General features: G+C 37.4%; 1 protein-coding gene across 2 annotated transcripts in view; it reads right to left on the bottom strand.

Moving 5' to 3' along the window:
* Positions 1-11,868: 11,868 nt before the first annotated feature.
* The window catches only part of MET (MET proto-oncogene, receptor tyrosine kinase), a 153,743-nt gene continuing 137,918 nt past the window's right edge, over positions 11,869-27,693 (bottom strand). For both annotated transcript variants that reach the window (XM_072652967.1, XM_072652966.1), the window contains 5 exons: positions 26,794-26,975; positions 23,564-23,673; positions 22,117-22,282; positions 14,267-14,403; positions 11,869-14,125 (listed from right to left, as the gene is read on the bottom strand). In XM_072652967.1, coding sequence (XP_072509068.1) covers positions 13,915-14,125; positions 14,267-14,403; positions 22,117-22,282; positions 23,564-23,673; positions 26,794-26,975 — 806 coding nt within the window. In that variant the 3' untranslated portion in view covers positions 11,869-13,914. The remainder of the gene's footprint in view (positions 14,126-14,266; positions 14,404-22,116; positions 22,283-23,563; positions 23,674-26,793; positions 26,976-27,693) is intronic.

A 27,693-nucleotide genomic window follows, 5' to 3' on the forward strand; every position in this document is an offset into this window, starting at 1 on the left:
TCAGATAAGACTGGAAAATGACTGAGTAACAACATAGTACTTACTATGTGTCAGGTATTGTGTTAAATGTTATACAATTATTTAGGGCAGCTAGGTGGTGCAGTGGATAGAGCACCAGTGCAGGAGTCAGGAGGACCTGAGTTCAAATCTCACCTCAGACACTTGACACTCACTAGCTGTGTGACCTTGGGCAAGTCATTTAACCCCAATTGCCTCATCCTGGGTCATCTCCAGTCATCCTGATGAACATCTGGTTGTTGGATTCAGATGGCTCTGGAGGAGCAGTGAGGCTGGTGACCTGCACAACCCTCCTTCACTCAAAACAAAATCAAGTGCAAGTCCTGTCATTATTTCTCTGATGGCATGGTCTTCTTTGGCAACGAAGGACAAACACACATGCACAATAGATTAGATTCATTGTGGGCCATTACATTATTTTCTTTTTAGACATTTGTAGGAACCTACTTAGACGCTCAAAAGTTTGTCAGCTATGTGTAAATAAGATTAGATGTTTTCTAAATAAACAGGGCACAGGAAGAATTAAAAATCAAGCTAAAGGTAAACCTTTAAATTGTATGAAGTTGGTTTCTTTGGTAGGAAGAAAGAAAACTTTTGGCGCTCATAAGAATTTGTTAACTTCTGGTCTTGGGTCTTCTAGTTGAGGCTTAGATGGATTGGGCTAAAGGAAAGATATGATATATTGACATATGGTTAAGGAAGAAAGGGGGTATTCTGGAATCTTCCCCTATTTTATTTTTTCATTATTGGTTCAACTAGTATTCCTCTTCAAGTGAGCTATTTTTAGGCCTCAGTTTCCTCTTCTGTGATTAAAGCCAGGGCTAACCTAGTCAAATGAAGTGCATCATTCAATTTAATAAATATTTGTTAAATATTTACTGAGTGCAAAGTATTGTGCTATGACATATGCATAAGAAATAAATGACAAAATCTATGCCCAGGCAGTTTTCAATAAGATATATCAAAAATTATATTTCAATACAAGACACATTTACAAAGTGCTGCTGTTGACTCAGCCAGACTCAAGCCAGTCTGGTTCTTCATGTTTGAAATCGGAATGAAATGAGACACTCATATGCCATCCAACAGTTAATAAAAGGAGGTTTAATTAGCCATAGCAGTGAAGTACTTAGTTATTCACAGCTCCCCAGCTTCTGTATTGGCCTTGTTGGTCTGCTGGCCAACAGCCTGAAGGAGGAGAAACTCTTACCTCGTTTTATTTCTTTGTGGTCCTGCTTTTGTGCTTAGACCAGAAAGCTATGCTAGTAACCTGAACCTTAGTCTGCTCATCCAATTAATTCTCATTTAATGTATTCTATACCTTTTAAGAAAAAAAAAACCTAGCCTAGGCTGCAAGGGAGACGTTGCTCTCAGAGTGCCAAATACTATCTATGCCAAGTGTTGAGTTCATAAAGTCAAAAAAAATAAATTAGACTGCTCTTGCCTTCAAGAAACTGACTTCCTCTGCAAGGATAAAGCATATACATAGATAAGTAATTGAAGGAAAGTGTGAGCTCCAACAACTCAAGGTGATCAGAGAAAGCTTCTTTGAGGAGGTGATACTTAGGCTGAGCCTTGAAAGAGGACAAGTTTTTTTGAGAGGAAGAAATAAAGAAGGGGCACATTCCAACCCTAGTTTCATTTACAGGTAGCTTTTGTATTACACAGAGATGTATCTTGAAAGCCTTAAAAGACTGCCTGGGGTTGGAAGATGGATTGCAGAATTTGGAGTATTAGCTGTAATCACTAAAAATGCCTGGGAAGGTAGGTTGGAGTCAGATTATGGAGGGCCTCTGGCTGAAGGAGAAGGCAATAGGGAACCACTGAACATTTTTGAGCAGGAGATTGGCAGGGTCATCCTGTGTAAGTTAAAATATGATTAAATACTCAGAAGTGGCCAAGGAAAATAGTATGAGAGAGTGGAACAGCAAGAGATCACTTCTGGGAGTGAACACAGGGCAGCTAGAGGACATAGTGGATAGAGTGCTAGGCCTGGAGATAGGAAGAGTCATCTTCCTAAGTTCAGATCTGACCTCAGATACATACTACCTGTGTGACCCTGGGCAAATCACTTAGCCTTGTTTGTCTCAGTTCCTTCATCTATAAAATGAACTGGAGAAGGAAATGGCAAACCACTTCAGTATCTGTCAAGAAAACCCCAAATGGGGTCATGAAGAGTTGGACATGACTGATTATGAAGGGAATGATCATGAAGGAGGTGTCTGAGCTAGGCTTTGAAGGAAGAGGATTTCTACAGGTGAATATGTAGAAATTCAGGGCAGAGGAATCTGGTCCTGGCATGGGGGATGGTGTCTGCCAATGCTGGGAGATTGGGGGAGGGGAAGAACTATACAAATAATTCTTTCTTCTTCCTTTCCTCCCAAATGCTTTTATCTCAACTCTTCAGATAATTAAGATAATGCTGAGAAAGTATTTCTTGCTTGAATTATTCTGAATAATTATCCCCACTCTTCTTTGCAGATATAACTCTGACTACTTGTTTCTGGCAAAACTGGAGATAAATTGAGAAAACAGTGCCCAGGCCCATCTCCAGTGGTTAAGAACTCTGCCTTTCATTTTTTTTAGACTTATAGCCCTCATCTCAGAGCAGCTGGCAAAGCCTTACTATTTAAAAGAGCAGGGATTTTTTGTTTAGATCAGAATGTGCTAAAAGGCCATCTCATACAGTGTGAGAATGCCTGTTTTTCTTGGTAATATTTCGTTTCCTCCGAAAGGCCATTTTCTTCAGCTTTCCATTGTCAGCAGATAAAAAAGACACAATTAAATCAAGGAAACCTGGCAGAGTAGATTTTGGAAAATAAAATGAATTCAGCGGCTGGACTGAACAAAGGGTAATTTATAATGTTGGAAAAACACTAACCTCCCTAGACCCAAGCGCAACAGTGCTTGTGTTAGTACAGGGTGGCCCCCTCAGGTCTTCTTGGTGTTTATCTTTGAGAAAGGGCAGGACTTCATCCATAAACCTTGAACTATTTAGCAGGCAAGTGGTCACAAACATTGTTCCATGGAGTGAACCCTGTGCTGGGCACTATGAAGACAGGTAACAGAAAAGAGTAAAAGTGAATAGTGCCCTATACTGGCCCTTGCTTCCACAAAAGAGTTGGCTCACAGATTTAGCATTGGAAAGTCCATTTACTTTAGTTCCCTCAGTTTACAGACAAGGAAATGGAGGTCTAGAGAGAAGAACTGACTTACCCAAAGTCACATATATAATAATTGACAGAAATGAGATTGGAAACCAGTTCTCTTACTCCAATCTCAGTGTTCTTTCCATTATACTATAGGCTTATGGTAAGGAAAATCCATATTAATAGATGGTTAGCTAAGAGAACCTTAGGAAAAATCTTTTCAATTCCATTTTCTCCCTCATTCATAACTGGAACTGATTAGAATATGATTACTGAAGTCTAAACTCCAAAATTCTTGGATTTTATGATTCTAACAGTGAGGTAGTGTGGTACCATGGTTAGAGTGCTGGGTTTAGCTTCCAAATGACTGATTGCTAGTGTCTGACACTACTGGCTTTGTGGCTCTGGGCAAATCACTGAACTACACTTGGGCAAGTCAGCTTACCTCTCTGGGTCTCAATTTCTTAATCTGTAAAAAGAGGAAATAGGACTAGAAGAGTCTCTGATGTTGCTTTCAGTTCTAAATCTACAATCCTCTGACTTACCTCTTTAAGTCATAGGCAGCTTGCTATTTGCTTTGTTGGAGGGAGTTCTGATACTGGGAGTTTCCTACCCAGATGAAATCACATTTTCCTAGATTTTCCTAGACACATCTCTGTGTAATATAGAAGCTACCTGTAAGTGAAACTAGGTGTTCAGGTTAGAAAAAGCTTTATGCAGAGTTTTGAAGGAGAAGGGAGCATGTTTTAATGAAAAATAATAGTATTCCATATTTGTATAGTGCTTTGCTGCTTACAAAGTGCTTTTATATATTTTATCTTAGGAGTCAGGAAGACCAGAGTTCAAATCTGGCCTCAAGGTTGTTGCCATTTGACAACTGAAGAAACTGAGGTAAATAGAAATTAAATGTCTTGCCTCGGTCACACAGCTAGTAAGCACCTGAGACGAGGTATGAATTCTGGTCTTCCTGACTCCAGGGTCAGTATTTTATCCACTGCACCACCTAGCTTCTCTTTGTTACACATTCTAAACTATCGAATAATCAGAATTTGTGATCAGATTCTTTTTCTTTGTCTATGGTTAGTAGATTTGGGATGAACATACCTGTGTCGAAATGATATGAACTCAAATCTTCCTGACCTGAAGTGCAGCACTTTGCTGATGAAATTTTTTTCCCCTCAATAAAAATCCTTATTTATTATTCTTTAATGTTAATGTTAAAAAAATGCTTTATCTAAAATGTTATCAAAATCTATTTGAAATATAAAGATGTAGTTAAAGATGTGTTAAATATAAAGATACATTAAAGATGTAGTTAGACTTAGAATCATGACAAGAGACTTTATACGTCTCTGGCAAGGCTTGAAAAATTATACTCCTTCCACTGAAGATCATGCCCCACACTGAGGGTTACCACCTATTACAGGTCCAGTTAGGAGGACAGAGTGCTGGACCTGGAGTCAGAAAGACTCAACTTCCCGAGTTCAAATCCTTACTAGCTGTGTGACTCTGGGCAAATCACTTAATCCTGTTTGCCTCAGTTTCCTCATCTGTAAAATTGGCTGGAGAAAAAAATGATGAATCACAACAGTATCTATGTCAAGAAAATCCCAAATAGGATCACAAAGAGTTGGACACAATTGAAAAATGACTCATCAACAACAGGTATAGAGCTTCCAGTTATATAGAAAAATAGCTACCTAGTTACTATGGTACATAGATTAATTATAGTTACAGATGGTAAAGATCTCAGAGGCCTTTGCATCCATTTTATAGACAAGGAAACTGAGGCCCAGAGATATAAAAGGGAGAGGCCCAGAGATATAAAAGAGGTTAAATACTCAGTAATAAATAACTGAGTTAGGATTAGGCCTCAGATCCTTGGACTCCACAACCAGCTCTTTCTAGTTTACCACATGGTAAAATTTCTGGTATTAACTGTATGTTAACATTAACATTAACAGTCAGTAATTATCTGACATATTAACTTGATACACATCCAATTATAGGCCATAATTTTTTAGTTGTTGTTGGTTGTTGTTGTGTTTGTCCTTAGTTCTCAAAGAGGACCATGACATCAAGATGATGACGTGACTTGCAATTGACTTTTATTTGAGTGAGGGAGGGCTGTGCAAGGTCACCAGCCTCACTTTCTTCTCCTGAGCCATCTGTGTCCAGTGGTCTGATATTCATCAGGACGATTGGAGATGACTCCGGATTCAGTGTGAGACCTTGGCCCTTTCAGGCTAAGGTCTTAACACATTCCCACTTTGAGTGAGATACACCCATTCAATGAATAGCCTTCTTTAAGTAGTTACTCAAGAGATGACCCCTTTAATAAAAAAAAAAAAGAAATCAAACTGGGAGGGGAAGACCCTCAGGGTTCCTGGGCAAAAGAGAAACAATTACTATTTAGTAATTACATTCACTCTGTACTAGGTGAGTGGGAACTTGTTCAGTCTATGAGCTCCAAAGTGAATTGGGTTTAAGGCTTGATCCTCGAACAAGAAATGTAGCCAGTAAACCCCAAGGTAAAAAGAGAGGAGAGGAACTGCTACTCACAGATTGTGTTAGTCCTTCGTTCTTGAAGAGGGCCTTGACATCAAGATGACATGACTTGCAGTTGACTTTGATTTGAGTGAAGGAGGGCTGTGCAAGGTCACCAACCTTACTGTCTTCTCCTGAGCCATTTGGACCAAGTGACCTGATATTCATCAGGACAGCTAGAGATGGCCCAGGATGCAATGTGAGACCCTGGCCCTTGCAGGCTAAGGTCTTATCACATGATTTGTTAGATAGGTGTTAAGGCTGATAAAAACTTTTAAGGAAATTCAGTATATGCACCCTAAAGGAAGTTATGCTTTTCAGCCACTGAGGTTAGTAGAAGGGCCCATTCATTAATGTGCTTTTAGAAAGAATACAAGACATCCCAAGTAGCTAAATACTATAATACTTAAAAAAACCTGTGAGTCAACAGGCATTTATTTAAGCACATATTATATGCCAGGCACTGTTCTAAGAGGTGGAAGACTCATGATTTTAATGATGCGGGGGTCCCCTTCATTAATGCAGATTGCCACTCCTCTTTGACTTATTGAACTGCCTTACTCACCCCTGCCCCCCCCCCTCCCCAAAGATTTTACCTATGCTGGTGGGCCATCTCCTGGGGTGAAGTCTCTTGGCATGTAGCAGGGTTGGCACTTGAAAGACAGACCCATAGTCCATTTTTGTTGGATTACTGTTCAGTCATTTTTCATTTTTGTCTGACTCTTCTTGAGCCCATTTGGGATTTTCTTGGCAAAGATACTGAAGTGGTTTGCCATTTCTTTCCCCAACCCATTTTACAGATGAGAAGACTGAGGCAAACAGGGTTAAGTGACTTGTCCAGGATCACACAGCTAGTAAGCGTCTGAGGCCAGATTTGAACTCCAGGGCTCAGTACTCGATGCACTATGGTGCCACCAGGCTGCCCCTCATAATCCATTCTTAGGCCTGTATTTCCAGCTTAGTTCAGCTAAAGATTGTATTTTTCAGGCAAAGACTTTGAGATCCCACAGCCATGCTATAACAGGACTTTCATGAAGTCAATAGCTTGATATACACAGATGGAATGTCAAATAGTTTTAATTTGTCAAGTAGCAAGAAGGGCTAATACTGACTACCCTGCAGGCAAATGTGATCTATTATCAACATATTTCCTGATTAAGGTAGAATGGGAGCACTGAGTTATTGTACTAACAACTTGTCTGTAACAAGAACAACTCACAATTATATAACATTTTACCAAGTACTCTTTTCACATTAAATCTCTGTGGCAGGCAGTACAAGTCTGATAATCCCTATTTTAGAGAGGAGGAAACTGAGACATGAAAAGACTTGTTCAATTTCACGTAACTAGTAAGAACCAGGGTTTGAACTCAAGTCATTTGACTGGAAATGAAGTACACTTACATTATTCTGCTGCTCAGAAAAAGGGTTGTCCTGTTTACTCAAGCAATAGAAATGTACCCAAAAAAGAGAGGGATCTGCATTCTCTGAATCCTAGATGAATAAATAAAGGAGTAAGATCACATTGCCAGCATATGCCACATTTTATGAATGGACCTGTTTTATCCTCTCTACTGAGTGGGGAAGCACATGAATAGAGGAGAATGACTTTATGGAGTCAGCCCCAATTTTAACTTCCTGTGCATTTAAAATATTAGTTTACTAAACCAGCAGTGTTTCATTAGTCCAGGATAATTCCTTAAAGCATTCCCTTAAAGCATTAGCCTCCAGACAGTCATTAATTCCCTAAGACATGTTCTGGGATGAGATCATTATAATAAAAATAATTATAATAACCCATTTTATATTTAGAAAAATACTTTCATGTATATATACATACACCCAGAGTTTTGCTATTGTAATTTCCTGGAATGGATTTTGGGGTGATGGTTTGCTATCTCTCCCCTCAGGAGCATCTGTAGAAAGAATGGCTCTTGAAGCAGCTAATTCTGATTATTTGGCTTTTTACAGGAATATTTAACTAGGACTACTAGAAGGAATAGCACAGTAACACTAGAATATCTTCTTCTGATTTTTTTTTTAAATTGGAGTTTCAGAAATAAATCTGTTGGAACCATGTGACTGATTTGCAAAGTGCAAGCTCTTGAGGCCAGAGTTTATAAAACCTCTGAATTTGGTTCTTGTTTATGGGGACTGCCGCTGCTGATGAATATGGTGGTTGTTGAGTCACAGTACTACCAAGGGAAAACCCCTGGGTTGGTCATAATGGAAAGAGCGTATGACACAAGGACACAGTTTTTTTTTTTTTTTTAAAGTAAAATTAGAATGTATTAATGGAGAAAAGTCCCTTGTATGTTGATATTTTTCTGACTTTGGAAAGCTGAGGGTGACAGCAAAATGATGCACAATATAATGGGGCAGATTCAAAAGGGCAGTTAGGAAGGGCAAGTGAAATCTGTCATCTTTGTACAAGCCATTTGGACCAGGACAAAGAGGAGGAAACTGCAGTGGCACAATCCACAAGCAGTCCCCTCCCACTCTTCCCGCAGCCAGGATGGAATCTTCATGAGGAACACTGACTGCTTGGCGAAGTCATTGAGAAATTCAGTTTCGGCACGTTTGGATGCCAGAGATTTTTTTTTAAGTTGATTAAAATTTTATGCATTTTTTTGGTAACAGCTAAGAAGTCTAGGGATTAGTAGATGTCTGTGCCAGTCTGGAACTCATGTAGTACAAAGAATGCACCCACAGGACAGTGAAAAAGGGAATACACAAAGACAAAAGCCTTTTCCAGAAAAGAGTTGTATTGAAATACATGAACATTGTCCTTTGCAACTTGTGTCCAAAGAGATATTATTAGTTCAGTTTAATTTCCTTGCTTGTGTTAAGTGTATGCATTTTAACTGCGTATGTATTTATTTAAAGGCTGATTCTTGCATTCAATCTCAATTCCAGAATATATAACTGTTCTTTTGAATAGGGTGCAATCTATATAGGCTTGAACAGGGACCAAGTGTCACTCTAGATTCCTCTACATTGAGGCTGAGATCTGGGCAAAAATTCTTATCTGAAATAAGCATCTGGTGTTTCTTTTAATACCATACTTTTTTTTGGTGCATCTGGAATAATAAACTACTTTTTTTAATCTTCCTTTCTGCTTAACTGACACTTTGCTATCATGGAAGAAATTACTTGTTTATTATATTGCATCAAGAAGACCATCACCATAATAATGCAATAGTGGAAAAAGAAGTTAGACTCAGGGTCTCCTAAGTCCTTCTTATTTGTTAAATACTTATCTGTAACTCTACACAATAGTAATTGTTTGACAGGATAACAAGTTGTATTAATGATGAGCTTTTCATTATCTTAGATATGCTTTTGCAATTTTCCTTGGTTTCTGCTCCCAGGTCAGATGACAAGTCAATAGTAGTTATAAACCCCTCAGCGACGTGATCAATACCTTTGGCTGACGTAATCTAGACCTCTGGTATAATTTACAACAAAGGACAGTTTGGGCAAGTCTCTGTTTTATTACCTTCAATTCTCCAACTGAAATATTTCACTGGTTTTATGACTAAGGTTATTCGGAATTTTTAAATAGATGAGTATTTAATAATAGCTTTGAAGCTAAAAGTCAAGCGAGAAAGGGAAAACCATATTGAGGAATTGAGAACAATCTATTTTTTTTTTCTTTTTGTGGACTATCTGTGTATTATCTGAAAATTATACAATAGTACCAAATGCTGGGTTGTATCTGCTATAGGTGCAAGACAAATAAAAGTTGATTAAGTTTAAGTTGATTAAAATTTTATGCATTTTTTTTGTAACAGCTAAGAGGTTCATCCATATTGATCTGAATGCAAATGAAGCATCTATCTTCATATGACCTAGCAAGGACAATGACACATTTTTGCTACGTTTTCTCAGAATAAAAACAATAGTTTTAAGCACCCATTTACAAACAGCATGAAACAGAAACGAAACTCGAAAGAATGGTTCAGTGGTTCCTTTTCTCTTCAATTTACATTTTCTATAATTTAGGATTTTCTTTATTTCTCTTTTGAAAGCCCAAGGAGGAGGAAAAGGGGAAAAGTTATAGTCAATGGTATTGAAAGAAAACAATGGTGGCAGGGGTGCAGAAAGGGGGAAAGAGAAGTAGGGGGCAAATAATCTTGTAATGTGGCTTAATCAGGTGCCACATTCCTTGACCAAAGAAGATTGGCTTCTCATTCTCATCCATCCATTCATCAGTCAGTTCTATTGTTCCAGCATTATTAAAGTTGATTTGGGGTAGACTTTCTTTTCCCTCACTCAACCCTGAAGATGTTTCTTCTAGACTTGATTTCTGCTGCCTATTTTGACAAAAAGGTGAATCTGATAATCTCTGTCTTGAGAGAGAGCCATTGAAGAAAAGAATAGGACTACAGGGTCATAAATTTAGAAGTAGAAGGAACTTTGGAGGTCATATATTTTAACTCTTTCATTTTAAAATGAAGAACCTGAGGGTTCAGAAATTAATGTTACTCAAGGAGCTAGAACTTGAACCCAAGTGCTCTAGATCCAAATCCATTGCACTTTCTATATTTCCACACTCTGTCCCTTACTACATCTTCCCAGCTAAGGCAACAGGTTTAGTGAAGTAGGATAGAAGCTAATAGTTCCAAAGTGACAAAAGATAGGGCACGATAACTGAAGCTTTGTTCCAGAGCACAAAGTTTTAGAAGTACAAAAATTTGACATGCATGCCTTCATCAGGAAAAGCTGAATTATCAGATTAACACTTAAGTTCATCTGATTTTAATTGCTTTTTGTATTATTTCTATATTATGAATTACAAAGATGATTTCAGGGTATGTTCCCTGCTGCTTGCCCAGGTGTGTTATCTGCTGTTTGCTCTATGTACTTACATTGCTAGTTATGGGTCTAATTAGTTCTGGTTTTGAATCTTGTTTGGTAAACTTTGGGGAAACCCTTTAGCTCTTTTATTTCCCCTGGTCTTATTTACAATAATAACTTACCTCAAAGCGTTAAATTGAGAAGATTAATTCAACTTAACACTTTGTTAAATTAATTGTCGCCATTTTATTTTCTGTAATCATGTAGATAAGATTTACTTTTCACTTCCAGGATATTTTTTAAAAGAGTACTGTACTAATAGTTAAAATAGATTTTTGGAGCTTGTCATCTGGAATAAAACAATACTCAGTTTGAGACAAAAATACATGCTTTTTCACATCTGCCCTTCTTGGGATACCTTAACTATGGCCAAGAATAATTACTTTTAGGTATAATAATATACTCAATTCTATTACTTTACATACTTTTTGGAATGAAATTGATGGTATAAGATTAAATTCAGGTCTCCAGGTACAACTTTTCAAGGAAGTTTCCTTACAGTGCAATCTATCTTCTTGTATACTGGTGGGCCACTAAAGCACCATTAGAATTGAGTACTAGACGATGCACTCAGGAGTGAAAAGTCCTCCTAATTTAAGGTTCACTTCTCAAATAAGGAACATGTTGTATTCAGGAGTCTGCAAATGGTCAGCTCCACCATTTCACTGCGTTTTCAACATGGGCTTACTGATGGCTGGAAGCTTCAAATTACTGAAAAGGGGCAAGTGAAGCTTTCCCTTGTAATTTCCATTTTCCAAGGTAGCATAGAAAACACCTGCGTATAGTCACTGGCAACTTCCCTACAGTTTGAAGGATAATAAAACTAGGGACCCTTCAGGACGGAGATAGTGTTTATGGGAGTAATGAGCTTTTTTTTCTTTTCAAACCAGAGGGTCTCTCTGCTTACAGTCATCACAACCTTAAGACTATGACCTGTATAATTTAATTCATACTTTTCTTGTGTTTGAATGAGGAACTTGGGTAGGAACCAGTGACCCAGAGACTCACCTTCTGACAGAGAAATATAGTCAGTTCAGTAACCCAGGATAAGATCCGCTGAAGTGTCCTCATTCTGTGAAGTCATATGTCTTCAAAGTTGAAAGGCTACATGCTAGTTTGCAGGTAAAGCAATGGATTGTGGCTCAAGAAGGCAAGTTCTTGTATTTACATATGGCAAAACACAAAAACCACCTTATTTTGATTTTGTAATCCTAAGTCAATTTTAAGATTCCTCTGTCATTATGTAAATGGAGTAGAAGCTGTGTGTGACTATCAAGGACTAACTCAGAAGACACAGGATGTTAATCTCTTTATTCACCTCCTATGATTATACCAGAACAACAATTATAAACATACAAAGTACCATTCAGATCGTCTGCAGGTATATATGCACGGAAAAGTATCAGATTCTTACAAGAATCGCTTACTCTTACAGGCTGTGCCAGACACAATGTTAACTTTATTAAACAAAGAGTTCATAAATAGTAAACATGATTTTCACATTGTAACTTTTCCAAGCATGTGTGTATATGTACAAGTGTGCAGTCTTTGTCAGTGGGTTTCACTCCCACAAGCTCCTTATGTCCCAAGTACTTTTGTAGCCAAGAGAAGGGTAGAGATGATACATTACTGTCCCAGAGCAGAGTTCTGTCAGACACTCACTGAATCTACACTATATACAATAGAACACGTACCTCTGAAGTGAAATGTGTCTGCACTACAGAGGACCTGATGATGCCTACTACCCTCCCCAAAGAACTTTTGGTTATAATAATTCTTACAAGAACAGTAAAACTGTTCATTAGTTTCAGTGTAACATGTCCTCCATTCTAGCTTGCTATGCTAACTAACCCTTGGCCTCAAGTGAAGGTGATGTCATGAGGGTGGGGTGTACTGGCAATCAGTGCATTTCCTTATCACTATTTACAGTCATTAAAAAAAAAAGTCACCCCAAGGTATAAATCCAAGTCTGACATACCTTTTCTGAAATGTTCACAGTGCAGTATTTTGTGGCCTTAACAAAACATTGTGTATGTCATTAAAAATATACATTTTTATAAAAATATAATACTTTGTGTTAACATGGACAAAACCATCTTATACCACATGCACTATACAGTAGTAGGCACAAGATTCCACAGAACAAAACATTACCAGGGTTCAATCTAGAGCTACTGGATTCCATTCTAACTGGCCAGAACTTTAGGAATATGTTTCTTAAATGTACTTTCCTGGCCATAAGTTGGGTAAATCTACATGCACAGTGGCAGAACTGGACTGAATGGATGTTCTTGTGTCACTAGTTAGTGGTGTTAATGGAGAACAAGCCACCTGGACGTCAGGGACTAATATTTATGGGTTACTGACTCCTAGGAATTGCTGTAAACGAGGGCCACAGTGGGGCACAATTATCAAAATTCAGACTGATTCTATTCAGGATACATATTGATTTAACTCTAGAAATGTTTATCATTACAACTCAAATGTTTACTCTCAGAGAACAATAATTTCTTAAAATACAGAAAAAAACATCCAAAATGTCCAGATTAATTAAGTCACAATTTTAACAGTGTCATTTTTTGAGAGCTGAGGTCTACATGATAACTGAATATGCCATTAGGACTATTTTTATTTAAGAAAATAATCTAAAAGTTGTCTATATACAATATGCAAACATTTATAAAAAGCATTCTGTGTCATGCTGTTTTGAAATTTTGACTACATTATATATGATTCTTCCCCTAAGAAAGGGAATTTACTCAACAGTCCTTTAATGAACCCTTTTGCCTAATGGGCAAAAATGTCAAGATTAAGAACAAAAAAAAAATGCTAGAACCTATACAACATGAAAAGACACCTTTTGAAATACTGGACTTCTAAATAGGTAGTCTGATCTCAATGTTTGTGTTTATGTCCCAAAGACAGTTCCTTTTCTGGATTGACTATGGTCCATTAGACTTTCAAAATCTGTCACTTTAATTCTCATAATGTAACCAGCAATGTAAAGCCAAGTTTGAGCAGTGATTCTTTGTCAATTGTACACACTTTCACTTAATGGGTCAGACTTTATGTCTCAAATGTCATGCTAGTTTCAATCCCAGGCAGCAGCAGTTGGTCCAGATAATTTGATGAGTTAGAAAACTCCCTAGAATTGCATGGATTTAAATAACACAATATAAAATCCTTACAGTAGTGCAATATTGGGCAAAAACAACAAACAAATGATGGTGTTTTTCCCTAGGCAGTGGAAAAAGAAAAAACAGTGGATAGAACATCTGCTTTTGTTTGAACTACCACAATGGTAGCTTTTTCACACATAGGGAAGTATGAGTACACCCTGTCAGGTGTCCACCTCCCTGTCAACATTGTCTTGGGATGACAAAAGGGAAGGGTAGGGGGCGACACATTTTACATTGACATAAGTTGCGTTCACGTGAACATAATGCTCTCCAATGAATGTGGAGAATATGACCGATATCTTTGAGACCAGTTCAGAGAAGGAGGGACGCATTTCAGCTTTTGGGTGCCAGCATTTTAGCATGACTTCATACCTATTTCAGAGAGAAACCAAAGAAAGATTATTTGAAGCAATGGTTTCTATCAACAACATAAAAATTCACATTTAGAGAAGACTTCCTAACCACCCCCCTAAGTTGATCCTCAATCACCAAAGATTCTGAAGGAGGACTTACAGTGCATCTGGGCAGTACTCAGGCTGTAAGAGCCTTCGACCTTGCAATAAGTAAACTGTTATATCAAAGGTATTAACATCAGGATAAGGAGGTGCTCCTCTAGTCATTAGTTCCCAAAGAAGCACTCCAAAAGACCACTAAAAAAAAAAAACAGGAAAAAGAAATTCAGGTTAGAATGGTTTGAACATGCAACTTGAAATGTGAGCTAACTCATCAGATTTCAGTGATGAGAGAATGAGTTTAAACATTCAATGATACAATCTCTCCCATTTCAAGCACATTGTGTTAGGAGTGGATTTTCTTTGAGGGTGAAAAATAGGATACCAATTTCATGGCATGTTTGAACTAGAATCAGGCAAAATGAACTATATCTTATACATTTATTTGTCAAGTATTCAAAAAGTTCTAAGCCTAAACAATAATTAAAATATCACCTGTGATAAGATAGCAGTTATCTGGTAAATGCACCAACATGTTCCCCCTAGAATAACTCAACAGCATTCTAGATCATACAGCAAAAGAATAAAACAATAAAAACTTCTCAAAAGCAATTGCAGTATTAGGATGTACAAAATAATCTAAATTCTTTTAGGGACTTAGTCTGGAGGGATACAGTTACATCAATTACGTAATATTAATGTTTTCAGCTTTGGTATAATTTAACTGTTAAGATTAATTTTAATCTTAGCCACATTAGGTTAAAAGTAAATTCTAGATTGGTCCATATATAGGATTGCATATGTATTGTATTGTATAGGATTTCGCCCCCAAATCTGGTCAGTCCATCAATCATGCCCTTAAACCCCTGGAGTTTTTTGTTTCATTTTTGTTTTGTAGCAATAGAAACAATAACAGAGGTAATAGTAATAAAAACCATAACACCAGCTATCTGGAAGACAGTGTGTCCAGTCCCCCTGCTTCTTGGAAGAGAGGTGGGATAAATTCTTCCCACTTTGCTATTTTAAACAACTCTCTGCATTCTGGCCCCAATCCCTTAGAGACTGATATCGCACTGCAGCTTTCAGGCCCTCCCTATTTTGCATCTCTGAGATTGAGAAATAGTGAGGAAGGGATCCTCCACAAAGAGTTGGCATTTTGCCTTGTAGGTAAAGTTATATTTTACTCTGGTAGATAAATAACACCAGGACTGTTGCTTGCAGTGGCAGTTAGAAGGAAGGATGAGGGGAAGGCATGCATGGTAGATCCCATGGAGCAGTCTGTTTAAAAAAAATTTTTTCCCTCTGATCAAAAGTCTATTCTCTCTCCCTTCCATCTTCCTTTCTCCATTGGAGACAAAACCAAACCCTTGCAATGAATGTACATGGTCAAGCAAAACATATTCCCAAATTGGGCATGTCAAAAGTATGTCTCATTCTGCACCTTTGAGTACATCTGTTTTAGGAGGTAGGTAACACATTTCTTAATTGATCCTCTGGAATCATTCATACTTGATCATACATTGATTAGAGATCTTAAGTTTTTCAGAGCTGTTTTCTTTACAATGTTGTTATTTTATAAATTGTTCTCTTGGCTCTGCTTATTTCACTCTATATCAGTTTATACAAATCTTACTAGGTTTATTTTTCTCCCTTTAAATTATGAAGCATTAATTTTTTTCTCCTTCCTTTCTCCCCTTCTCCCCAGTGGGAAAAACAGAAATATAAGACCCTTGAAATAGTTAAGCATAATCAAGTAAAAAAAAAATTTCTGCTTTGGCCATGTTCAAAAGTAAGTCACATTCTGCGTATTAGTCCATTACCTCTCTGTCATTTTTCATTTTTTTACAGACTTTTTCATTATTACACCTATGAAATTATTGTTGATCATTGTGTTGATCAGAATTCTTAAGCCTTTTGGCATACTTCATTTTTTTTTTACAATATTGATGTTAAAGTATAAATTTTTCTCCCAGTTCTACTCACTTTGCTCTCTATTGGTTAATACAAATATGTCTGGGTTTGGCTGAAACCATTTCTTTATTAATTTCTTACAGTGTAATATATTGTATATTATTATATTCATACAGCTAATTTGTTTATCATTCCCCAATTTGTTAACCATTCCTCAATTGTTGGTCACCTGTGTAGTTTCTAGTTCTTTGCTGCTACTAAGAGAACTGCTGTAACTATTATAACTAAAAGAAGTGCTCTTTAATTATTTTTGTGACACAGGTCCTTTTCCTCTTTCTTTGATCTCTTTGGATTACAGGTCTGGTAGTGGTATTGTGGGCCAAAGGGAATGCTGTATTTAGGAACTTCTGGGGTATAGTTCCAAATGACTTTTCAGAAGAGCTGGACCAGTTGATAGCACGATGAATCTGAGATTTGTAAATGCATATGGGGTTGCTCCAGGAGAGAGAAAGGGGATTGGAGAACATGCAGTTCTAATTACTTTACTCTCCTCCTATTGAAGTCCTGGGACCCTAGTACGCTTTGTGTTTAAGCTAGGTATTTGGGGGGGGGGGGGGACTATCATGCTTCACTTTGAATTGCCAAGCAAGTGTGGATGTCAAACTATTACGTACAACTTAACATGTGTTCATCATTGTGCTAAGGGCTTTACAGTTATCTCATTTGATCCTCACAACAACGCTTGGAGGTAGGTGTTTTTATGATCTCCATTTTATAGATGAGGAAATTGAGGCAAAGAGAAGTTAAGTGGCTTGCTCAGGGTCACACAGCTAGTGTCCAAGTCTAGGTTTGAACTCAAGTCTTTCTGACTCCAGGCTCAGCCCTCACTCCACTGCCCCTAATAGAATGGGAAGTAGTGAGCTACCAAGAAAAAGTAGTTTGTATTTGTTATCAGAGGAGAGTTATCTGTGCTGTGGACAGAGGGCTAGGCCTGGAGTCAGGAAGACCCAAGTTCATATCTGACCTTAGAAAGTCACTATTTGTGTAACCCTGGATTATCTCCCTGGATGGAGATAACAGCACCTACCTTACAGGGTTCTTGTGAGAATCAAATGAGATAAATTTGTAAAGAGCTTTAGTCCAGTGTCCAGCACATAGTGAGTACCATATAAATGCTTATTCCCCTCTTTCTTCCCTTTCCCCTTCCCATGTTGGGGTTAAAACAGGGCAGGAAGGTGCCACGAGATCATTCAAAGAATGGGAGGATGGAAAAGTTCACCATTTCCTCACTGCCATATTCTTGGGGCCATCAGAGGTGGGGGGGAGGGAGGGGTTGGTAAGAAATTTATTTTTCAAAATGCATCTGTCTGCCACCTTTTGACTCTTAAAATACCTTTTGTTTGTATACAGTCTTGATGTGGATGGATCAGGGAATATGACAGATACAGCTATGTGGAAAAAGATTTCCTTACCTGTACCTAAAGTCTTCCTTACCAGTTTTCCCATTTATTGGACTGCTTTATGTTCTAAATGCTTACAGTAGTCTAACAAACTACAAAGTTGTTTGCTCTTCTATTAGAAATGGTAAATTTTTGAAGGAAAAGAGATCTATTGTTATGTATAGACTTGCCAAGCTGGTAGAACTGGGTTTCTAAGATACACAAGGACACTCTCTTTTCCTTGGGATTTCTTAAATGTTATCTTTTAAAAGCCTGAAACTGAAAAATCTAGTGAGGAAGGGATCTTCAGGAGTTTTTTTCCACAAAGAGTTTGCATTTTGCCTTGTAGGTAAAGTTCTACTTTATTCTGGTAGGTAAATAACACCAGAGTTTGTTGCTTGCAGTGGCCAACAGTCTTTCAGTTGTGGACAACTGTTTCTGGCCATTTGCTGTCATGCGTGCAGTCATGAAAGAACTCTTACTTCATGTGGGCAGCTGAATGGTATCATTTTGTCTCAAAGCTCTCACGTTATTCCTTACTCCTTACCTCTCTAAAACATGCTCAATTTTCATCCTTGACATAGCTTCTTTATAATATACTATTTATTTAAATTAAATGTATATTATATAAAAACGTTATATTTATTGACACTTTGGGATCCATTGCTCTGAAGAGAAAATGAATCTGTTGAAAAAAACAATTTCAACTGTTTACCAAAAATATGGGGTGTGTGTGTGTGTGTGTGTGTGTGACAAGAATAATGGCCAACAAAGATTTTTTCAGTTGGAAGAGACTATAGAAATCATCTTGTCCAGGCCCATCATGTTATGATGCAACTGAGGCTCTAAGAGATGTCCAAGTGACCTTCTCAGGGTCACAAAGGTAGTAAGAAGCATAGCTGGAATTTGATCTCGTGTCTTCTCACTCTGAACCCAGTGCTGTTAGAACTCTATCACGCTGTTGTACAGATATGAAATGAAAACCAGAGTTGGAGATTTCTCACAAGTCGGTTGATTTGGGCCAGTTTTTATTTTCTTCGCTTTTCTGTTATTCTGTTAAGCAGTTCTTAAGTGTTATGCCACTACACACACAAATTCGATCAAAATACAGTAAAATATGATATAATTTGAGAAATCCAAAGCCTTGCCATTTGTTGGCCAATGGCCAGCACCGTACTTTGATGCACAGGGAAATCTGGAAGCTTTATTGCATGAAGCTGTATCAAATGAACTTATTGAATTTTAAAATTATGTAAAGTCATTATGCAGTGCTTTAGTACAAGCTTTTAAATGTTTAGGTTGAAGGCATTTCTTTTTCATATTTTTGCCATTCTAAATTTCCCCAGTGTCTTGGCCCACAGCTGTGTGGAAACAGGAACACAGATGGGGCTTGGCTAGTATGCCTTCATTATGAAAGAATTCTGTTGCTAGATGATAAGCTGTGCAGGAGAGTCATCTCCCCAAATTCTATGGTACCCCTTCTGTGGCACCCTTTTGTTAGGGGTTGTTCTTGATCAGACTCAGGCTTTCAGGTGCTGGTTGGAGTTCTTTTACTACCATCTATGTCAACTCTCAAAGTTCCATGAATTTGTCGTGGTGTGGCATCCAATTTACTCTCTTGGACCAGGGCATTCTCTTTCAGAGCCTACTGTTTACTGCTCATTGCTAGCACAGTCTGTCTTCATCCCTACCAATTATGGAAGGGCAAGACACCCAGAGATTCTAGACTAGAAGATCTTAATTTAATGACTGTGAATTTGTATTTTTAAAAATTTGATAACTAATTAAGTGTAATTGGTTTCTTTGGTAATCCTCACTTTACTCTTGCATCCACCACTCTACTTAGTTTCAACTCCATGGAACAAGGTGTCTCCATCAGATTAAGTTCATCACCTCACCATTGCTAACTCGCGTTTTGACTGACACAATCTCCCTCAGCTTCCCCTTGCCTCTGATTGGAGAGTTGGAGGGTAGAACAAACTCCTCCCAATGCCTTCCTATATGGAGGGCAGAAACTGAACTTTTCAGCTCTACTCAACACCTGCTGCTCTGCCTAGTTTTAAACTCCATGGAACAAAATACCCTCTGTTCTCCTTTTGCCCATTTCCTACCTTCTCTTCTGTGCTGTCTCCTCTCACCAGATTGTAAACTCTTTCTGGGCAAGGACTGGCTTGCTTTTTATTAACTGTTTCCCTAGTGCTTAGTATATTGCCAGGCACATAGTAGGTGCTTAATAAATGTTGATTGGACAATCTCATACATTTTATCTTATATATTTAAAAATATTGCTTGGAGAAAGGATCTATGTGCTTCACTAGATTACCAAAGGAGTCCATAATACAAAGTCTAAGAATCCTTGCTCATTCAGCAAATGTTCTTTTCAAGTTATCATGATGATTTAAAAATTTCTCAAATTTTAAATATGGTTATTTTTTGCATCTATTTTCCAGGGAACACCCATATATTTGTTTTCTTTCAATAGAGACAGTGCAACCTTGGGTATAAGGATATCTGATTTTAAGTGTTCAGACTATACGTGGAAGCCTATATTCAAGAAACGCAATACTATTTAACTTATTATTTTTGATGCATTTCATTAGTAGTTAAATCATAGTTTTTATGAGGAATGTTGGCATCTTTGAACTGTGGATAATAGTGACATGAAGAGGTTAAGTCACTTGCTAAAAATCCAGCAATAAATCTGAATTCAAGCTGGGATTAAAAATTCAAGAGTTCTTGATCCTAAGATAATGTTTGGTCTACCAGGCTTTATGATAATATACTATTTCTTGATTAGAAGAGATCAAAGTGCTTCATAGAAAACTCAAGAATACACCAGGTCATATTTCTCCCATTGGATATATGCTAGGGTAAAAAAGACATTCAAATGGGCATAAATCAGAATGTTCAAGGCATCCTTGTACCAGACAGAGTACCCAGAAATCTGTTTTTGCTTAGTAAACTTGTTAGGCAACTTACAGGCAAGGATGTATATGTGGAGATAAAAGACACATTTACTATACCTCTAAGTAAATAGAATGAAGTAAGTAAGTTAATAGAATGAACATTGAATTAGGTAAAATGAAGAAAAGAAGCCAAATGTGGCCAGTAGCATTCCATCATAGACCTTCTCACCTTCCCACTTACAGATAAGAGACCTATCTGTGAGTAATAATGATGACAATAATACTAATACCTAGAATTTATAAAGTTCCTTAAGGTTTGCAAAGGTGCTTTGTATATGTTATCTCTTTTAATTCCCACAAACTCACGGGAGGCGGGTGCTATATTATTATCCCCATTTTACTGATGAAGGAACTGAGGCAAACAGGTATAGGGACTTGTCTAGGATCACACAGTCAATAAGTGTGAGACTAGGTTTGATCTCCTGTCTTTCTGATTCCAGCCCCAGTGCTCTATCCACTTAGACTTTGCCCAGGTTTTTTGAAAAAAAAAATCTTCAGGAAACGTTTTAGGACCATTAGCTCTAATTTGATGTGATCAGAAAGAGCCAAGCTGGTCCCAAGTGGGAATTAACTCATTTCTGCTTGCTTTCAAAATCATCACAGTGAAGTTTTCCAAATCTGACATTTTGCTGACACTTCAATTGTTTTGGAATTAATCTAAATGAATAAGTATTAGCAAGGCTTATCTTGCAGTTAGGTGGCTCAGTGGACTAAGTGTTAGACATGGGGTTGGGAAGATCTGCGTTAAAAATCTGATCTCAGACATTTACTGGCTGTGTAATCCTGGGCAAGTCATCTCACCCCTGTTTGTCTCAGTTTCCTTAACTGAAAATGGGGATAATAACAATACCTTTCTCCTAGGGTTATATATGAGTCTCAAATGAGATAGTATTTGTAAAGCGCTTAACATGTACCTGGCATATAGCAGGCACTTAATAAATGTTTATTTCCTTTTCTGTCTTCTTTCTATGTAGTCATTTGCATTACTTCCCTGCTAATGAGTTAATTTTTGTATATGAACCATAAAATACATAGAGCCTAAGCAAACACATGCTATAGTGATAATACCATGTCAACATTCAAATGCTTGGTTTGCAAGGGAAGCCAAACCCTGTGCTAATTTACATACGCATCTCTGACCATCTATCAAAACTATAGGGTACTTATTTATGCTACTTTAGGCTGTCTGCTTCCTTGTAGTATGAAACATGACCAACAATTATTCTAATAGTGATGTTTTCAAATGTAATTTTCTTTGAAACTCTTTCAGCAACAGAGAGGAACAAGGTAATATATGAAGAAACTTAGAATTAAATTAAACAAAGACTCTTTAAACCTACCATGTGGACAGTACTGTTACATATAATGGAATGAATCGATCAGGTACAAGAAGTGGTCTTTATCAAACAACTTACCCTCATACATATATTTCTAGCAATGTATCTCCATTCTTATTTCAATTCAGATTTATAATCTTGGTTTGTATTTAACAGAACAATGGACAAGTCTAATTGAGTTACTGAGGTGCAGGAATATATCATGTAAATTTCATAAGAAAAACGGTATAATCAGGTTAAATAGAAAGTGTACATTACCACATCTGACTTTGTAGTAAACTTCTGAGTTTGCAAACTTTCTAAAGCCATCCATTTCACTGGCAGTTTTGCTCCTGTTTTATTGTGTACACTATAATATTCTTTATCATACACATCTCTGGCAAGCCCAAAATCAGCAACCTTGACAGTGAATTTTTCATCCAGCCTACAGAAATGACAAAAATTATTATCTGTAATGGTAAAAATGGATTGATAGTGATACTGAATATTCTCTGGATTGTAGCAAGCAGCTTTTGCATTTGAAATCTATGACTTTTGGAATGAGCTCTTCATATCTGGCATCTATTAACTAGCACTAAATTAAAATGGAAGTCTTGAGTAAGTACATATGACATTGGTATTACAAATCCATAAATGGATTGACCCTGCCACCTCTATGACAGTACTCTTCACATGGCGCCAAGAAAATCACTTTGCTGCTGCTTAGATGTTGACATTGCATAGAATTGTATCTTGTGCTGTTTTACACTTTGGCACGTCAATGTTGGACACAAAAGCAATTATTAATTCTCACAGGTCATTTTTAATTAATACTAACATCGAGAGTTAAGGTTAAAAGAGCACGTTACACTGCAGTAGGTGTATCCTGTGCCATCTTTCTTATGTTATTCTCAATTTGGCCAAGGACTAGTCTGTTTAGTACGGAGAGAACATATCATCCCTTTTTCCTAGTAAAGGATTATTACAATACATTATACAGTACATAAGACAAATATCAAGTTTCAATAAAAATTAATTCCAAATATCTAGGGTGTGTTGCTTTTAAAAAAATGGGCCTTAAACTGTTCCATTTGCAGAAAACCAAGGCTGGCAATTAATAACAAAACTCATTCATTCATTCCATATATCATGAATCAGTACAATAAAATGGGAAACTACTGAATCAATCACTAACTGTTGACTGTTGTATTATACAGCCCAGGCAGCCAGACACAAATAAAGTTCTTTGTATATTCATTCCTAAATACCATTTTTGGTAGGACTGAGCCAGTCTAAATCCAAATCAAGTCTTGGGCAGCCTCAGTGAAATGGTATTCGCCTACCAGTTTTTTTTTCTTTCATAATGCAGAATGCTGGAGATCAAGTTCTCCCTTCTGTAAGTTAACGTAGCATAAAACCACAACATTAGGGGCTACTGGTGGGAAGGACCAAGAAAAGCAAGTGTATATAACAGCTGTTCAAGACCCCCTCCAGAGAGTCCCTTTTAATGTTCTGGTGGATAAATCCTGAAAGTTCCACCCACATTCTTACAAGACGATGCTTATACATCAATTGAAACTGCAACAAAAATAAAGGACCTTTTACATAATGACAACAACATGATTGCAGTAACAAAACGTATGGCAAAAATCACCACTACATTTCTGCTTGTTTCATTTAGTCTCTAAATAATTGGGAAGATATAGACAGAGCATTTTATACTTACATACAATTTCTTGCAGCCAAGTCTCTGTGGACAAACTTTTTGCTTGCAAGATATTTCATGCCTTTGGCTACTTGAAGACCAAAACCGATAAGGTCTTTCACTGTTGGGTTCTATAATACATAGGACATAAGAGGATAAATCAACATAAGTTCTGATCTCAAGGGTTCTGAATTTCTTTTGTAATAGTGATTGTTTTTGCACTGGGTACAAAACAATTTGTGCCACTTGTGATCCAAAATTATTTGTTAACAAGCAGGGTAGACTCATGTTGAGAAATGTTTACTCTCAAAACTAGATTGTATATGGGCAGAGGATTTTGGATTCCTCAATTTGCTTGTGTAGGGTAAAATGAAGTGGGGTAATCAAAATAAATTTTTTTTTTGAAAAATAAAATCACAAATTGAAATGATGAGCACAGTTGTATGCTACAACAGAAAGACTAAACATACTAGTAGGTTATGATCAGAAAGGGTAGCTTCTTTGAAGATAGCACAAGGTTTGTAAATTTTAAATGTAGAGGTGGACTTTGCAATGATGCCTGTAACCTCTAGTCAAAGAATAGTCTTTTTTCAGACCCAGTGGAGGACTGCCAGGAATGCATTAAACTTTTCTTATGCACAAGATCATCATCATCAGCACCATTTTTAAAATAAAAAAAATCAAAATACTAAGTACAAATTCATTCACAGTAAGTTTTCATGGAACCATGATGAACTCAACCCTGTGATGAAGGTTGGAGATTAATATTTATCTTCGGAGTATCATGCTCACCATGTTGGGGGTGAATTACCTTGTCATAGTAGACACAAAGAATTAATTGCTTGTTTGACTTTGGCAGGGTACCAAAAGAAATCATTGCTGCTTGACAGGTGAATTCACCTTACTTATATGAGCATATGAAGGCCAGAGGCTAGATATTCATTCTCCTCTTGTCTGACTACAGGATCTTTTCTAACGCCTGCACTTTGGTTTCCTTGGAATCAACTCTCATTTCATGATATCATGCTAATAAGTTTATGCCTTTTATCTGGAAATGGAAGTGGATGAAGACTAAACCTCTTCTGGTGCTGGAGTCTTACCCAAAGAGTTGACAGGAGAGACCATGAAGTGAGCCTACACTTAATCCCACTGGGTGGTCCAAGACTTTCTGAGCCTGCTGGGGTTTCATGCATCCATTAGAATGGATGCTTTTGGAGAGCAGAGATTGTTTTATTCTTTGTATTTACACATTTATGCCTAGCACTGTTCTGGGCACAAAGTAGGAGTTTAATAAATATTTGCTGTTGACTTAACTCTATGTAGGTAGCTCCTAAATCTATGCATCTAGTATAAATCTTTACTAGCCTCCAGTTCTACATCATCACCTGCCTGCCAATATATTCTTCTGGATGTCTTGTATGTATTTCTTTGTGCAAAATAGAACTGACAAACTTCCACTCTTATCCTCCCCTTTCACCACTAACTGCCCATTTACCAGGTTTGTAACATTAGAGTCATTCTTGACTTTCTCCTCTACATTACTCTCCCTTAACATTATATCCATTTGACAAGTCCTAGCAATTTTACGGCCACAATATTTCTTGTGGTCACCACCTTAGTTTGCAGCCCCTTTACTTCACACTTGAACTATTATATTAGCCTTCTAATTGGTCTTCCTGCTCCCAGTTTCTCCCCTACCCTAACCATTTTCCACATGCTTCCAAAATCATCTTCTTAGTGCATGAGTATGATCATGTTGCTTACCTTTTCAAAAGGTTTCAGTGGCTCCCTATTGCCCACAGGATAAAATACAAACTCCTCAGCCTAGCACTGAAAGCCCTTCACAATCTGGTTTTATTTACCCTTTCAGACCCATTTCCTACTGCCCTGTTCTTTCAGGCTTATGCTACAGCAAAACTGGATAGCTTGCTGTTCCCAGAATTGTATACCACAAATCCAGCCTCTCCGTATTTGCACAAACCATTCATTCCCCATGCTTGAGATATCAGTCTTTTTCTCATTTCCACTTTTCAGGATCTTTGTCATGCAAAGAAAATAACTTTTGATTAAGAGACTACCACGTGCCAGGCATTGTGCCATGTGCTGGGAAATACAAAGAGAAAACAAAAACAATACCTGTGCCAGGAACTTATATTCTCTTGGGATATATGACAGATACACAGATCAATACAAGGCAATTTGAGGAGGGGAAGAATCCTAAAACTGGAGGATCAAAAAAGATTTTGTGTAGAAAGTGGAACCTGATGAGCCTAGAAGGAAGCTAGGGATTATAAGGGACAAATGAGAGGAGGGAATATATTGAATATATGTGGGACAAGCTACATATGGAGGCACAGAGAGGAGAGATGAGTGTAGAGTTTGGGGAATAGCTTCTGTGGCTGGAAGACAGAAGGGGTCTCTTCAAATCTTGACTCAGGCGCCACTTCTGGGAAGTCTTTTTCAGCTTACCCAGGTTGTCAGTAATTTCGTTTCAAACAGTCACATATTTCCCCACCAGGAACTTAGACTCCTCTGAGTGTCTTGATCCTTACAGGTATATTCTCATTTTATATAATTGGGGTCCAGATCTCTAAGATACTTTCTGAACTTCTCACCATTCCACTATGGAATGACTCCCTGATTTTCAGTCCCTTTATATATGTAGTCTTCCCTTATTACAACATAACCTCCTTGAGGACAGGGATTATTTTGATTGTTATTCACTGAATGGGCATTACCTCCCTCTAAGTGAGTACCTGAAAAGGCCTTAGCCTAAAAAGAACAAGGTCTCCCATTGCATCCTGGGCAGTTTTCAGTCATCCTGATGAATATCTGGTCACTGGATCCAGATGACTCAAGAGGAGAAAGTGAGGCTGGTGACCTTGCACAGTCTTCCCTCACTCAAAACAAAGTCTAGTGCAAGTCATGTCATCATTTCTCTGATGTCATGGTCTTCTTCGAAAATGAAGGATGAACACAACAACAACCTATCTTGATTGCATGCATTTGCATCCCTAACATCTCACCTAGTACAAGGCACATAGTAAGTGCTTAATATGTATCCCTCCTTCTATGCATGCATGCATGTATATACCTATAATATGCATATATGTTGTATTTCTGAGTAGAATACAAGGTTCTTGACAAAGTAAACTTAAAATATTTAACCACAAAAGTTTTGAATCTGACCTATTTTGATGGCTTTTGCATTAACCTAATTCTTCAACTGGTATATATAGTAAAATACTTACATGAGTCTCATTTCTTATGAAATTTCGAAGATCTCCATGTTTCATGTATGGCAGGACCACCAACGGAGATCCTTCATTACGAAGGCAGATTCCCAAAAGTGAGAGGACATTGGGGTGACTAAAATCTTTCATGATGATCCCTTCAGTCAAAAATTGGGAAACCTCTCCTAGGTCAGTAATTCCTGTGAAATCCGGTGGTAGAAAATAATATCAAATTTCATTGCAGAATAATTGATTAACCAATTAACAATCAGTCAATAAGAACTGCAGTGTGGTAGTTATTGGTGATACAAAGTATCGCCAGTCTCTGCCCTCTGGAAGCTTATGTTTTATGGGATGGACAACATGTATATACCTAGAAATGGCAAATATGTATATATTATATAATAATAATATATAATATGTCATTATGTAATTCTATAAATATAAAATTGTATATATATATATAATAAACACAAGGCAACTTTGGTGGAAAGGTACTTGTAACTGGGGAAATCAGGATTCAATACGTATAAAATGAATAGTTCGTCAGAATCAGAAAAATCAATGGAAATTTAAAGCTACTATATTTTCTGAATGCCCATCCAAGTATGAATGACATAATTCCTCCTCAACCACATTATAGTGTTATAGTTTCCCCCCTGAAACTAAATAAACAGAATGTAGTTTTCAGGTTTTTCATCTACAGAAAAGAATCAAGTCAAATCAGTGAGCATTTATCAAGCCCCTACTATATACCAAGTACTATGCTAATTCCTGGGGATATACATCTCTCTCTGAAAACAGGACACAGTGCTGATGGCCTATCAACTTGATGTGCTTGAATGGAATACTAATATTTTCCAGAATGAAATATTTGGTAAAATACTTAGCATTTGTGCAGATGGCATGATTTCTAAT

The sequence above is a fragment of the Notamacropus eugenii genome, chromosome 3, assembly GCF_028372415.1.
Source record: "Notamacropus eugenii isolate mMacEug1 chromosome 3, mMacEug1.pri_v2, whole genome shotgun sequence".
NCBI classification, from domain to species: Eukaryota; Metazoa; Chordata; class Mammalia; order Diprotodontia; family Macropodidae; genus Notamacropus; species Notamacropus eugenii.